Genomic DNA, 15,186 nt, shown 5'->3' with positions numbered 1-15,186 from the left:
AGAAACAAGCCCGCCCAAAAACGCACGCCATGGCAACACCTTACCCTGCTACACCAGGGGTAAACAACCTAGGGCCCGTGGCTGGATACGGCCCACTCGCCTTCTAAGTCCGGCCAACGGACAGTCTGGAAATCACCACGATTTTAAATGACTAGAATGTGCCCTTTTAAATAAAATGCATCTCTGGGTTATTTATGGGGCCTCCCTGCTGTTTTTACACGAGTAGAAGGTGTACTTTTATTTAAAATGGAACTCTAAGTTTCAGTGTGGTGTAGTGGTTAAGAGCGGTAGACTCGTAATCTGGGGAACCAGGTTCGTGTCTACACTCCTCCACATGCAGCTGCTGGGTGACCTTGGGCTAGTCACACTTCTTTGAAGTCTCTCAGCCCCACTCACCTCACAGAGTGTTTGTTGTGGGGGAGGAAGGGAAAGGAGAATGTTAGCCGCTTTGAGACTCCTTTGGGTAGTGAAAAGCGGGATATCAAATTCAAACTCCTCTTCTTCTTCTTCTTCTTCTTCTTCTTCTTCTTCTTCTTCTTCTTCTTTATAGGACATAGGAATTCATTTATATTTTTCAGAAAATATACCCCGTCCCAAGGACATAGGAATTCATTTATATTTTTTATAAAACATATCCTGTCCCACCACAAACACCTCCAAACTGCACAAAGACAACAACTACACATCAAAACACACTGCAGACATCCTACACTTCAACAAAATAAGGTATAAAAACCATACATTTCCTCTTTTCCCCCACTATACTTCCTTTTCCAATCTACATTATTAGCCGCAGCAACGCGTGGCTGGGTCAGCTAGTAAAAAATTAAAAAATTCCTTCCAGTAGCACCTTAGAGACCAACTAAGTTTGTTCTTGGTATGAGCTTTCGTGTGCATGCACACTTCTTCAGATACCACAGATGTGTAACTGTGTGTGCTCTGCACAGAGAGAGAGAGAGAGAGAGAGAGAGAGAGAGTAAAAGAAAAGGAAGAGTACTTCTAAAAAATTATTAGTTGTTTGATTAAACAAGAATGTATCATGTATCACTTTATTGATAGAAATAGTGCTTAAAATATATTTAATCCAAATATCTTTAAATTCCTGTACTCTTAAAGTTACATCAATAGTTTATATTAAAGCTATCAAATAAATCTTTTTACACTTTAAAAATAACTATTAAACTGTGTGTCTAAAATTGTGAATTTAATGTGAAATGTGACTGATTTATATAACTGAATATAAATCTGCAGCAGTAAATCTTACATTAATGTAAGGATCTGACAATCCAAGGGAAAGAAAATGAAGTAATCTGCCAGTAAGAAGTCCTCAAGCTGGGGGTCAGATCCTGTTCATGGAAACCATCTGGTTGGGACCCTCTAAGCCACACCAAACACAAATGATCTTTTAAAAAAATATCCTATTCATTAATGCATCACAGCTGCACTGAGTGTTACTTCATTTTTCCATGGCAACATCCTTTCTGTTTCAAGGATCGTATTTCAGTTTTGGTAGCAACGTGTTCTTTTGCCAATACCGAACATACTTGTGTGTTAAAGACAAGGAATTATTACAAATTCTTGAAACAAAATCACCTCCTTTTTGATTATGTTAAGGATTGTGCTTGCTACGCAACATTCCCTAATAACAGAACAACAAAGGGCAGCTAATATGCATTCAAAATATGCATTTCTTTTGTGTTCTTGATAAAATGCATGCCTCAAAATGTGTCAATTTCCACACTAATAAAATCAGTCTTTAGTAAGAAACTAAAATTCTCCTGTTGTATAGCTTCAAATTGAACCAAACAAGAATTTTAAGTTACACAACAGGGAAGTTTTAGTTTTCTATTAGAAAAAAGAACAATATAGTATTAAAATGGCAATATCCATATTGATATGGCACGTTTTCAAAATATTTCACTTACATTTTCTAAGCAATCTTTACACCAAACCTGCAAAAGAGACTAGCATTATAGTCTCCATAATTCATATACAGTCTGAGGTAAAAGTGTCCTCATTTATAATTTTATTATAATAATAGTAATTTTATTATTTGTATGCTGCCCACCTGACTGGGTAGCCCCAGCCAGTCTGGGCAGCTCCCAACAGAATATTATAAACAGAATAAATATTAAAAACACAGTAATTTTATGAATCATCTCTCACCTAAGATTTGAACAAGATCTTTCCAGAAAATTATTGCACCAGTTCATATTTTTAAGAATTGTACTTCATATGTCCACACGATTTAAATGTTAAATTGTGTATTGTAAAATAGGGATGTTCTCAAACACTGTAAATTGTAATTACTGTATATATTAATCTATGACAAATATAATATTTAAAATTTGTGAAACACTGGAGGTGAGATTGAGGGAGACAGGTAACATCTATAACAGGGATGGGAAACTTCACACCTGGGGGCCAAATGCAGCCTTGCAGGGATCCCTGTCTGGCCCTCAGTCTACTCGCCCCAGCCCTGCTCCCTTCACCAGGCTCCACCCCCTCTGACTACACAACACTCCTCATCAGCCCTACTACATCTCTTGCTTAAGTGTCTTTGCCTGGATGGGATGCGTCCATCAACAGTGATAATATGTTTTACTTGCCAGGATGGAGAGATGTATGTATAGAAACCTCTGAATTGTGCGTGGTTTCAATACATCCATCACTGAAAAAGTAAGAGCCACATCTGTTACTCCTCCCCCCTTTTTTGCCTCTGGACACCCACCCCTGGGTATATGGCCCCTGGAAGATTGGCTGTAAAGGAACATGGTCCTTGGACCAATTCCCCCCGCCCACACTCCAATCTATTCTACAACCCCATCATCAACTCCAACACCTTAAGTGTCAGCTTTCTGGCATCTGCCAGCCTCAAACAAATCAATGCTGGGGCTTTTGGGGGGTAGGGGTGGGGGAGGACCCAGGAGTATTATTGGGTAGTTGTGGATTCTCCTTCATTAGATGTTTTTAAGCAGAGGTTGGATGACCATCTGCTTTGGTTGAGATTCCAGCATTGCAGGGGGTTAAACCAGTTGATCCTTGGGGTCTTCTTCTGACTCTACAATTCTATGATTCTATGACACTGTACAGCCTAGAAATTAGCAACAACCAGCTGTTGGATGATGTTCACAAGAGATCCTAAGATGATCCACACCATCATCTTCAGCAACTCCAACAAGAAGAATTCAGCACTGGTGTTCAAAAGCCTGGAGATCAATGAACGCAAGTATGGAAGGACCAAGGTAAGCAGCAAGTAATGCAAGGCAGAAGGAAGGGATGAGGCCAAAGGGTGAAGCAAAGAGTTGATTCCAAGGTCACATTTTGTGCATATGCTTTTGCTTTCTGTGGTGATCTTATGAACACACACAGAGGAAATGGGAATGTTTCCTTTGGAAATATTATACTGTACTGCAGCAAAGATCCCTGTCAGGTTGACTTCATGGGTTTAGACATTCTACTAGAACAACTATGAGTGCAAATGAAGTAGGAATTGTGACATAATCAGAAAGCAAGTGAGGGAACCCAAGAGAATAATTTGTCAAAGTGTAGAATAGCCAGTTAAGATGGAGTCTAACTGCGCAAGTGAACTTCTGCTTATGCCACAGAATTTCACCTTCATTTCTTCCACCTGCAGCCTCCTGTGTACTACCAAAATCTGCTCAAGAGGGAGTCCCAACCTTTCAGAATTGATTTTAAGGCTGTAGGGGGAGCACTGCAAGGCGTGAGGGGAAGGGGAAGTCCCTTTGCATGAGCAGCAGTCTATTCCACTCACACATGGACAGTTCAGGAAACAGCACTTAAGAGTACAGGACTCTGTGAGCACCAGTTCTGGCTATCTTTTCATTTGATGCTAAGAGCCATCCATACTGCACTCACCACGCCATCACCATATTTCCAACTCCAACAGTGCCCTTCAGCTCTCTATATTGGACAAACAGGCCAAACCCTACGCCAAAGGATAAATGGACATAAATCTGATATCAGGAATCACAAGACAGAGAAACCAGTAGGAGAACACTTCAATCTCCCAGGACATTCTATAAAAGATCTCAAAGTAGCTGTCTTAATACAAAGAAATTTCAGAAATAGACTGGAAAGAGAAGTGGCTGAATTGCAACTAATCACCAAACTTAAAACCATGGAGAAACCTGGTTTGAACAAAGACATTGGATTCTTATCTCATTATACATAACAAAGCCATCTTTAGCCATCTCACCCCTTGCATTTCCCTGCAAGACTAACTGCAGCCGTTTAGAGTCGTCAACAGGTTTTCCACACTTATCAGCCTATCACCCATTCCCACCACCCTTCTGAGTAATACCCCTCCCCACTCCCCCCTATATTTAAGGATCTGGTGACTTCTGTTTCAGTGTATCTGAAGAAGTGTGCATGCACACGAAAGCTCATACCAGGAATAAACTCAGTTGGTCTCTAAGGTGCTACTAGAAAGAATTTTCGATTTTGTTTTGACTATGGCAGACCAACACGGCTACCCACCTGTAACTCCAATTCATTTTGTTTTCAATATGTCATTTAATACAAACCACGTTGACTCAAAATACTGATTCAAATATTTTCAAGTAACTAAGGATTCATTTTATAAAGCACTTAAGGAACATTTTGATAATAGCATATTTATGTGAAACATATTAATAAAAATGTGGAGTTATTTGGTCGGTGCTCAACATACTATTACTCATTATTAACTCATGCCAAAATGTGGAAGCCTTGTTATTTTCAATGAAATCAAGCATTAACAACCATTTAAAAATAATTGTGTTTACGTTACTTCATAAGTTGAGCAGCCATTAGTACCAGGAACACATGCAAAGTGAACACTTCCCTCCCTCATGCTATAGTTGCCAAAAGACACTGCAAAGTTTATGCTGAAATTGTTAGCAGCTATAGAAAAAAGCCCTTGCATAACAGCATTTTTTAAAATTACATCATAACTACTTACAACAAGCCTAGTTCACGGAGTTGTCATGCTGGACACCATTGTGAACAAAACAGCCAAGCAGACACTAGCCTTGGATCCAAAGTAAATTTTCCAGGTGTTTCTGTTCTAAGCATTTATGTATTTATTTATAAATACAAAGAACAACCCTTTCATGCTTTCAAATTATGAAGACAACAGTCTGTTGACAACTCAGGACTCCTTTTCAGTCTATATTTGTCATCCTATAAAATCACTCTCCTGTAAATCACTATCCCCAAACCATACTGCCAAAATACATCCACATAAGCCCAGGCTGACTACAATGAGAAGGGCAGCTTTCAAGTTTTCTCAGATTGTTGTTCTATATTTAGTGATGGGGGAACTCCGAGAATGCTATACCATTGTTCAAATAGAAAAAATACCTTGGGCATTATAATAAGGACCAGAGCAGATGCAACACTGGCTCCACAACCACACTGCAAATGTGATTAGCAAATCAGGAACATTGGGTTCATACACACCTCAACTGCATCCCACTGCCCTCAAGCAAATCCCTCCTCAATTGCAGTTAAGCACTTTGACAGTACTGCTGTTAGCTTGAAACATGATTAGCAAGGGAGTCCCTTACATCAGTATTAAAAACAACAAACTGCTGTAAACATCAATAAGAGAAGAGGAGTTTATCAAGCCCCCTGTGCTGATGATCCCAATTAGCATCAAGTCAGCAGTTGGAGGAAAGAATTGTGTGGCATGAGCAGCCCTGAACTCCTGGCCTGGATGCTGTTACATGCTTTGCTCATAGATCTGGTTGTGGGGCAGGGAGTTCTTCTGCGGAAGGGGTTGCTCTTCCAAGACAGCCAGAAACTGCACAGGCAGAACTGTATAGCTGTGCTATAGGAATGCAAAACTTTAAGAATTGGTGCCTGAGCTGGCTTTTTCTCTCCTCCCATTCCTTTTTCCTCATGCATCCTGTCTTCTAGATTTTAAGCTTAAGGAGGGATGCATTCCTGAGGCTGACTACCAATTTGCTTTACCAGGAGCTAGATTTATAACTTTATTGCCCACAAGTACAAATACATTGCTAGTTTCAAAGTGAAATGAATGATAAAAGGCACCCAGTGCCATGAGCTCAAATCTCCCTGACAAACAATCCCAACAGGATTTGGGATTATCAATTGACAACAATTTCTGCTGAGAATAGAGGAACTTATGACTTAGATGTCCATATCATTCCATCCAACCAGTATATATAGATAAGCAAGGCAATCTGTAGTAGTTGGAAATCCACAAATAACAACACTTTGGAGGTGCCAAGCCACAAGGTAGTTAGATTGGTCTCAACTAGGGCCAGGGCCTTTTCAGTACTGGCCCCAACTTGGTGGAACGCTCTGTCACAAGAGACCAGGGCCCTGCGGGATTTGACATCTTTCCACAGGGCCTGCAAGACGGAGCTGTTCCGCCTGGCCTTTGGGTTGGACTCAGTCTGACCCTTATGTTTCCCTCCCCTTATGGTTTTCATTTATGGGCTACTAATAAAATGAGGCTGCATTTTAAATTGTATTTTAACCTGTATTTTAATTAACTGTTTTTTCTTTCTTTTACTTTTTATTGTAATTTTATTGGTGTTAGCCACCCTGAGCCCAGGGAGGGCGGGTATAAATAAATTATTATTATTATTATTATTATTATTATTATTATTATTATTATTAAATCTATGCTTTTCAAATACAAGTGAACAGGAAATGTAATGGAGTAAATGCCTGCCATACACTGGAGTTGGAGCAAAGTTTGCCTGGTTCCCACAACAACCTGTAAGTTTAATTTCTTTTTTAAATCAAAATATAGTCATAGGTTGAAGTCTAACTGGATATTTGGATGTTGGGAGTTCTTAAAAGCAGCACTAATCTGCTGCTTGTAAATGACCATGAGATATTGTGCAAAATATACAAACAAACAAGGTACTGCAGAAAGTTCAGTGTCAATGCACCGCTATTGCTACATGTGACCACACACAAGACAATGTGCAGAAGACCATACTTAAACTCTTCTCTTGTTTCAACCAAAGGGGCTTAAAGTGCTTAAGACTGGCTTCATCATTTCTTATATAAACAAATGCTGGGAACTTATCTTAAAAGAGTTTCAAAATAAGCTAAAATCCTAGAAAGTGTCAAGTATTCCAAATATTGCATTCTCTCTCACACCACCACCACCCCAGCATCTTACCTGAAGTGTAAGGCGCTTGACTGCATTCCACAATACACCGATAAATTCTTTCATCTTTTCCTCAGGACTTCTGCTGCAGCTTTCATATGAGCTCAGCATGGCTTTCACTGGAATTGATAAAGGTCGTGATTCTTAAAAATAAAAGGAAGAATACATTTGAGAACTTAGTTTGTTTTACTTGATGCATAGTAGCATGATCTAACCAAAGTTAGTCACCACAAGTTCTACTGAAACCTATGTAACTCTAATTAATCAGAAGTAACTTATTCCATTAGTTTCAACAGGCCTTAGTTGAACTGAACTAAATGAGCAAGCATTGTGGAAAGGTCAGATTTTTAAAATATTCCAATAGCATTCCAACATTTCATATAGCTAGTGGTTATAGTCAAATAATTTAGTACAAAAACATTTGGCAAATATGTGGGAGATTTTAGCTTTGAATGTGCCAAAGAACCTGAATTAGCAATTCAGCAGTTTGGTTATCAAATCTGGGAAGTCTCTTCAATTTATATCACGTTCCTTAAAAAATTGATGCTATCTGTACATGCATTTTTTATTCATTATTTTATTATTTATAAATAGCATCACTCTTTCAAGCACATAAAAAGCAGGATATCACATTTATAAATCCTCTACAATTACAACAACATATCTTCCAAGTATCTTTTATCGAAGAACGATTAAAAGACAATAGGAAATTTCAATAAATATCAACATAAATTACAATGACAGAGTAATTGTGCACTATGTTTAAATCAATTGCTTACCAGTAACTTTCTCAGCATGGAACAAGCTTGGGAGAGTAAGCAGTTAACATTGATCTCCACGTAACTAAAGGAAACTATATAAAAACTGTGTATCATTGGCATTACAGTGGTACCTCGGGTTACATACGCTTCAGGTTACATACTCCGCTAACCCAGAAATAACGCTTCAGGTTAAGAACTTTGCTTCAGGATAAGAACAGAAATCGTGCTCTGGCGGCACAGCAGCAGTGGAAGGTCCCATTAGCTAAAGTGGTGCTTCAGGTTAAGAACAGTTTCAGGTTAAGAGCGGATCTCCGGAACGAATTAAGTACGTAACCAGAGGTACCACTGTACACCTCAGTAATTATGTAAGTTGTTGTTGTTCAGTCGTTCAGTCGTGTCCGACTCTTCGTGACCCCATGGACCAGAGCACGCCAGGCACGCCTATCCTTCACTGCCTCCCGCAGTTTGGCCAAACTCATGTTAGTAGCTTCGAGAATACTGTCCAACCATCTCATCCTTTGTCGTCCCCTTCTCCTTGTGCCCTCCATCTTTCCCAACATCAGGGTCTTTTCCAGGGAGTCTTCTCTTCTCATGAGGTGGCCAAAGTACTTAATCCGGAACGAATTAAGTATGTAACCAGAGGTACCACTGTACACCTCAGTAATTATGTAAGTTATTTTACATAAATAAAAACCTGTTTCCGATTTGCTAGTGTTGCCATATTACTAACTTTGTTGGGAGTTCCCTTGTGTGGCAAACTTTTGGGGAAAGAGTCCTTGGAAATTAACATAATCACTAAACCAGCTCTTTTTCTATTTCCACGCTGACTTTGCTAAACATCTCAGATGGACAAAAAAAAATGATCTTAAAAGTTAGGAGCTGATTGGGTTCATGATGATGGCAGACTTGTAATAATATGGTTATGGAAAACCTTGGAAGGGACAACAATAGATGGTATGATAAGCTCTGTGACTTCACAATGTATGAAAATACAGCAAGAACGGTCTGACTGCCTTGGGAGCAAGCAAACGAGACACTTTCTGTGGTGAATGGATAGATTTTATTATGTATGCAAACTGCTGACAGAACAACCCTGACAAGGTACTTGAATTTCTGGGACACCTCCCCCCCCTTGAACCAAGCATCTTATGGTTTTCATACTTTATTGAGTTGTAAAAGTTGCCTTTGCTAAAAGTTACTTTGCATAAGTTTTGTATAAGAGAAATACTTCTGCTTTTAATCACTGATGGTGCCTTTCACCAGCTCCCAAGGATGAAGATGTTGATACACAAAAGAGAAAGCAGTACAATGTGCTCTGCATCAATAAGAATAAAAACTTGTGGTCACTAGTATGCAGGACAAAAACAGAATCTTTACAAAACAGCATGGTTGGTCTTGTTTTGATGGATTACTGCCAGCATGTGAAAAATACACCGGAAAAAGTTCTTCCCCCACTCCAAATCTTGTGGGAAATATCAGATTTAAATAAAAATATTGCACTCTTTCATGTCTAGTTAACATTCTTCACCCACCTAAAGCATCCTTGTTCAAGCACCCACTGCATAGCAGGCACACACAAACAATAGCCCTTCGGTTTACTAAACGGAAATGTATGATCTACTAATTTAAGTGCTTCCCTTCTGCCAACAGATTTCACAGCCTACCAAAGTCTTACCATTTAAGTTTAAGAATGAATCCAGTTTTGTATTCAAATCATGTCTGCTTGCTAAGTTTATACAAAACAAAACCAATAAAAAATAATTATGAAGGATCAACTGCCCAACATTGAATCCCCCAAATTTTCTGGGTATTTTGCAGCTGGTTTTAATGCTCCAGTTGTCCCAACTTCTTAGTCCTCTCTCCATTTATTTCTGTAACACCCTTCCTCCATTCAAAGAGGTGGTGCAGATGTAATGGTTAGGGATCTTTCAGTTGCTAGAGGGTCACAGGATTGCATGTACTGTTCACTTCTGCAATTAAGTATTACATCAACCCCAATGTTAAACAAACCTAACACAAACTAGGCTTTCCTCTTAATTAGGATGTGAAATCCTTTTAAGATTGTGACAAACTCAGCAAGGAAAGAAAGGGGTGGTGGGATTTATTCACAGAGGTGAAGTGGAGGTGTGGGAATGTCACTCACAAAAGTGAAACAGAGGAGGGAGTAAAAATCAATTGTGATACACACACACACACACACACACACACACACCTTAAAGGAGGAGCTTCACATAACAATGCAATTTTATCATGAATAAATTTTATTGTACAGAAAAATCACATTAAATATCACATTACAAAGCATGGATGAAACTTTGAATTATTTCCATGTATCACTGCCTCCTTCAGTCAGAGCTGGACTGAACATGTCACTTTCAGGGCTCAGACTTAACTCATGCACTTATACACCATACTCTAAGACACCTCAAACCCCACTAAGTGTTGCAGAAAGACTATAAAAGTCTCACCATCTAATTAGCCTCCTAAAGTGTCCACGTTTTATTCCCTCATGACCGTGATAGCACATAGTTAATGCTACATAAGATATGGAGATTAAATTGCCGGCAGCACTTTTTGGATTTCCTCAAATAGCTGCCAGTTAGGATGTCCTCGTGCACACTAAAGGAATCAGGGCAGAGCAGGCAAGGGAAAGAGTTAAAGGGTCCCTCTCTCTAGCCAATTTTCTAATCCAAGGAATAGCCAACATGATGCTTGTAGATACTGGATTACAAACCCCATCAGCCCCAGCCAGCATGGCCAATGGAGAAGGATGGCAGAAGTCCAACAAAATAAAAAAGAAGATAAGAATTCACATATTCTGTTCAGCCACTGACAAATTCTAGCCATGGACTGAAAACTGCATACTGGAGGTGGTGGTCATTTCTAGTATCTCTTGAAATGAAGGGAAGTAGTTTCCCTTTTTCTTATCCCTATACATTTTTCATTCTGAGAAATCACATTGCTAAAAGCTCAAAGTAAGTGAAGATACCTAAGGACTATAGTGGGTCATTTTGTTAGAACACCTCTTTGTGAAAATGTTCAACTCTTATTGTATACTGATCAAACAATAAAAATAGTTTACAGGCACAAAAACTTTAGCTGAACTTATAAAAAGCTCTACCATATTAAAAAAGTGATATATGTCTGGATGGAATGCTCTCTGCTGAATGCTCAGTAATGGAAACACAGAACTAGGGAATATTTTCAAAGTGGCAAGTCTTGACCTCAAGATGACATAACCTTTGTTTGTCTCCAAACAGCAGAGGGAAAAGAAAATGTCAGCTGAGAAAATTATTGGGAATTCAGAAGAGACAAGGCCATTTATTTTGAGAGCAAGGGCAAGAGCTGTGTGTCTCTGTGTGTTTGTAAAACATTGGGCTTTTTATTATTATTTCCCGAGTAAATCATATTTTCCCACCCTTTATTTCTAACAAGGTTTCAGTTGCCATTACTTCCCAAACTACTAGAATCAAAGAACAGGAGTTTAAGCTATATACCAGCTGCGACCAAAGTTGCCATCACAACAACATCAGTTTCTAGCAGTTCTCAAGACAACTCCCTAAGACTCAGGTTGTAACTGAAAGTCATAAAGCACTTTTAAGACAGTGCACAGGACTTTTGTTAATCACTAAAAAAATTCTAAAATATACCATTTTTGTGAAATTAAGGCTGCAATTTATGCCCACTCACTTGGGAATATTTCCCCATTGAACTCTCTGGGGCTTTCAAGTTAGCATGCATAAAAACGGGCTCCAAAAATATTTGCTACCTTAATTTTAAGGTTTGATAGGTAGCAGCAGACTTTTAAATCAACAAATGCAAACAGTCCAAAAAATTATAATAAAGCCTAACAGCTATCAAACCAAACAATCTCCTAAGAGAATAAAACCTACCATATGCTGTTCATTAATTGCAAGTTTCAGTTCCACAGAATTATTTTACAATAAAACTAAAGATCCAATTAACAGAAAAAGAAACAGATTTAAGTTGAGCTGGTAAAAGAAAGTATGTTATTATAACGGAAATGTTTTTTTAAATGTATCAGTCCCACCAAGAAAAGTTTCCTTCTTCATGAGCAAATATTAATTTCATTAAATAATTAGAAACTGATTCCATCCATCTCAAGGGTTGATTTAAGATACAGCTTTTCTTCAAAAGATGAGACAGCAAATTAAAGACACTTGTTGTGGCCTTTTCTTTTCATAGCTGAATTAATAGAGATGAGTGGCCAAACCCTCAGCTGTGCTAAAGTACAGCAGCAGGGCATAAAACCCAGGGCACTCCCTTCCTCTAATGCAGCCATCAACACTTTGGTTCTCTGCGACTGTTCTTGAGAATTAAGAAAAATCAAGTCACTGACCACTCCTTAAGTAGCATCAAAAGAATCAACTGGCCTACTGAAGTCATTTCTGTGGGAGAGAACTGCTGGAGAAGGGATGGATCCAGCTGGTGGTGATTGTTTTGACTGACGAAGCAGAGGAGATGGGCAAAAGTATATAGGAAGCCTTTAAATCAGTAGAAAACGCATTAATAATGATTGTGGGAGACAGGAGAAAGACTGGACTATGGCTTTGGAGTTTGGGGTGGCTCAGAATCTCAGGTGGGCTATGCTCCACTTCACCCAACAGAGAAGCCTCCACTGCAAGGGATGTTAATGTAAATGGAAAGGAAACAAAGCAGCCCTGTTGCTTCAGACCAAAGGTCTACCTAGTCCAGCATCCCATTTCCCAGAGGTGCCTCCAAGAAGCCCCAAAGCATGGCATGCAATAACTCTCCTGCATTATGTACCAGGTGACCTATTATTTACAATATGTTATCTCCATCTACACTTGCAAAAAAAAAAAAACCATCTTGCAAGCCTCAGTGCAAAGTGTGGATTTTAACTCAAGTTTCTTGCAACCAAACACAGCACTCTTTGCCATAATACCACACTGTGCCTTGTTTATGCATTGGACAACTAAGATACACTATGTTCACTAAAGCATTCCCTGAACAGCTATCTTTTTGGAGAGGCCAGGAAACTTGAGCTGACCCAATAATGTATTAAAATGAAGTACTATAAAAATAATAATTTGGGATTAAAGTTAGAAAATGCCATCTAACATTGTAGAACTGAACTGAAAATATATCCATTAAAACTCTAGAAATTGTATATGAAGCTTCCTACATTAACTGCAGAAATGTGTCCCGATATGTACACCTGACCCTGCAGGAATGTACACATGTTGGGGGGGGGGAGTTCCTGGAGAATGGGTTGATTTAACTGAAAACAAAACATACCTGTTACAGTTTTTGTTTTGACAGGGCTGCTGGCATATTCAGAGGCCTGATTTGATTGCTGTTTAGCCAAAGGCATACTTCCAACTGATACCTCATCCTCTTTTTTCCTAGTCACTGGTGTCCCCAGAGAAACAGATCCAGACTGCTAGAAAAGAAGAAAAGTACAGTGACTTATTCAGAAACTATGAACAGTACATAGGAAAAGATACTTCATATCATAGGAAGGGCACTATAAGCAGTACTTTTATCACCACAAGTTCCTAGGAAAAAGCCTTGACTTAATAACTAAAGCATATAGAATGCCAAAGCAAATTGTGAAAATGGAATGATGAAAAGCTTTAATAGTCACATTCTTGTATACAACTCCACTCTATTTGTTCTTCCTAACAATTATAGAAAACAAGCTTTTACTAAGTTTCCACTGAAAGAGCCCTAACATTACACATCATCGTAATGTTTGTCATTGTCAACCGTTTTGGTGGCCCCACAGTTGCTTTGGATGCCGGTCTAAGAATTTGTCCCAAAGCAAATCCTTATTATCCTTATATTGTAGAGCAGAGTTACAGCTATGGGAGTCAGAAACCTGGTTTGCACATAATGCTAAGACAAACCATGGCTTAGTGCAAATGTGCAAGCCTACAGGCTCGCAGATAAACAGTGTTTATCCATGTGTTTATCTAATGCACTTGTACAGCCATTCAAGATGGAAGCTATCTGAGCAAGTCCCACAGTTTAACTTTCCCATACTTTCTTTTATCTGTCCTGAATCTTCCAGCATTCATATTCACTGGATGTTCTAACATTATGAGAGAGAAAGAAAAACTTTACTAATAATCCCTAGCACAAAATTTTCCTTTTTTACAGCTGCCAAACACAGGATCACTATCTTCCTCAAGATACTCACTATGATCCCAAGCTCTCATTCTTGTTCAGTCACTGCCAATTCAAACCCCACTAGCATAAATGTAAAATGTGAAATTAAGATTATTATTTTTTGCCCCAACACACATCACTTTACACTTGTTTACATTGAATTGAATTTGCCATTTTACCACTCATTCTCTCATTACCACTCATTTGGAGAAATCCTTTTAGATCTTTTCACAATCTCTTTTTGTTCTAATGACCCTGAACAATTTAGTATCATCAGCAAACCTGGCCACCTCATGCTCACCCCTAACTCTAGATCATTTGTGAACAAGTTAAAAAGCACAGTTCCCAATACTGATCCTTGGGGAACTCAACATTGTACATCCCTCCATTTGGAGAGATGTTAATTTATTCCTACTGTCTGCTTCCCACTAGCTCCTAATTCTATGATTGGATGCTAATATACAGAAGATAGGATTGCTACATGTCATTTTAATTCTGAGTTACAATTCTTAAATCAACAACATACAACATACAACTTAAAAAGAAGTATGAAACAAGACATTTCCCTCCCAACTACTGACCATACTGTTGCCAAGATGCTATTATGTCAAATATAAAAGAAAGCTGAAAACCTGGCAAAACAAAAGTTGGAGACAGTACAACTAGTTTGATGCAAAAATATGGCTTGACAATATAGTCAGTTTGGTATAACAGTAGAGAAGGGTAAATATTGTACACTATGCTATTTGAAATGAGGGAGAAATAAAAATGATCACAGCCAGAGAAAGATGGAAAAAATTATGGCCATGTACTGGGTGCTGATCTGGACAATGAAACAGCTGTTTCATCTTTGCTCACTGCACTCAGGCTTGAAGCTGAAGCTGATGACACCCAATACAATTTTGCCAGCTTTTTGGCACTGCTGGCTGTAACTATAAAGTAAATGTAAGATCAATCTTAAACTGGGTGGAAAATGATCAAGATGTTGGGTTTTAGCCACAAACCAGCAAGGAAATTGCAGTTGGAAAAAATAGCAAATGACAACTGCACCACAGCTGGAGAACATGAGAAGGATTCTTATGCAAGTGATACAACATTGATTTGTTATCTCTATCACTT

The 15,186-nt window shown here is 38.7% G+C and overlaps 1 protein-coding gene across 6 annotated transcripts in view; it reads right to left on the bottom strand.

Annotated features, from left to right (window-relative positions):
• Nucleotides 1-15,186, bottom strand: part of VPS13B (vacuolar protein sorting 13 homolog B) — a 360,398-nt gene that overhangs the window by 202,443 nt on the left and 142,769 nt on the right. For 5 of the 6 annotated variants that reach the window (XR_004427068.1, XR_004427069.1, XM_033155648.1 and 2 more), the window contains exons 21-22: nt 13,195-13,339; nt 7,166-7,296 (exon numbers count right to left, since the gene is read on the bottom strand). Coding sequence is in view for 4 of the 6 variants with exons in the window: in XM_033155648.1 (XP_033011539.1) it covers nt 7,166-7,296; nt 13,195-13,339 (276 nt within the window). In the remaining 2 variants the exon portion in view is untranslated. The remainder of the gene's footprint in view (nt 1-7,165; nt 7,297-13,194; nt 13,340-15,186) is intronic. The other variant, XM_033155647.1, reaches the window with a different exon arrangement.

The sequence above is a fragment of the Lacerta agilis genome, chromosome 7 (assembly GCF_009819535.1).
Source record: "Lacerta agilis isolate rLacAgi1 chromosome 7, rLacAgi1.pri, whole genome shotgun sequence".
Classification (NCBI taxonomy): Eukaryota; Metazoa; Chordata; class Lepidosauria; order Squamata; family Lacertidae; genus Lacerta; species Lacerta agilis.
The sequence above is the reverse complement of the archived record's forward strand: the minus strand, read 5'-3'. Positions and strand labels throughout refer to the sequence as shown.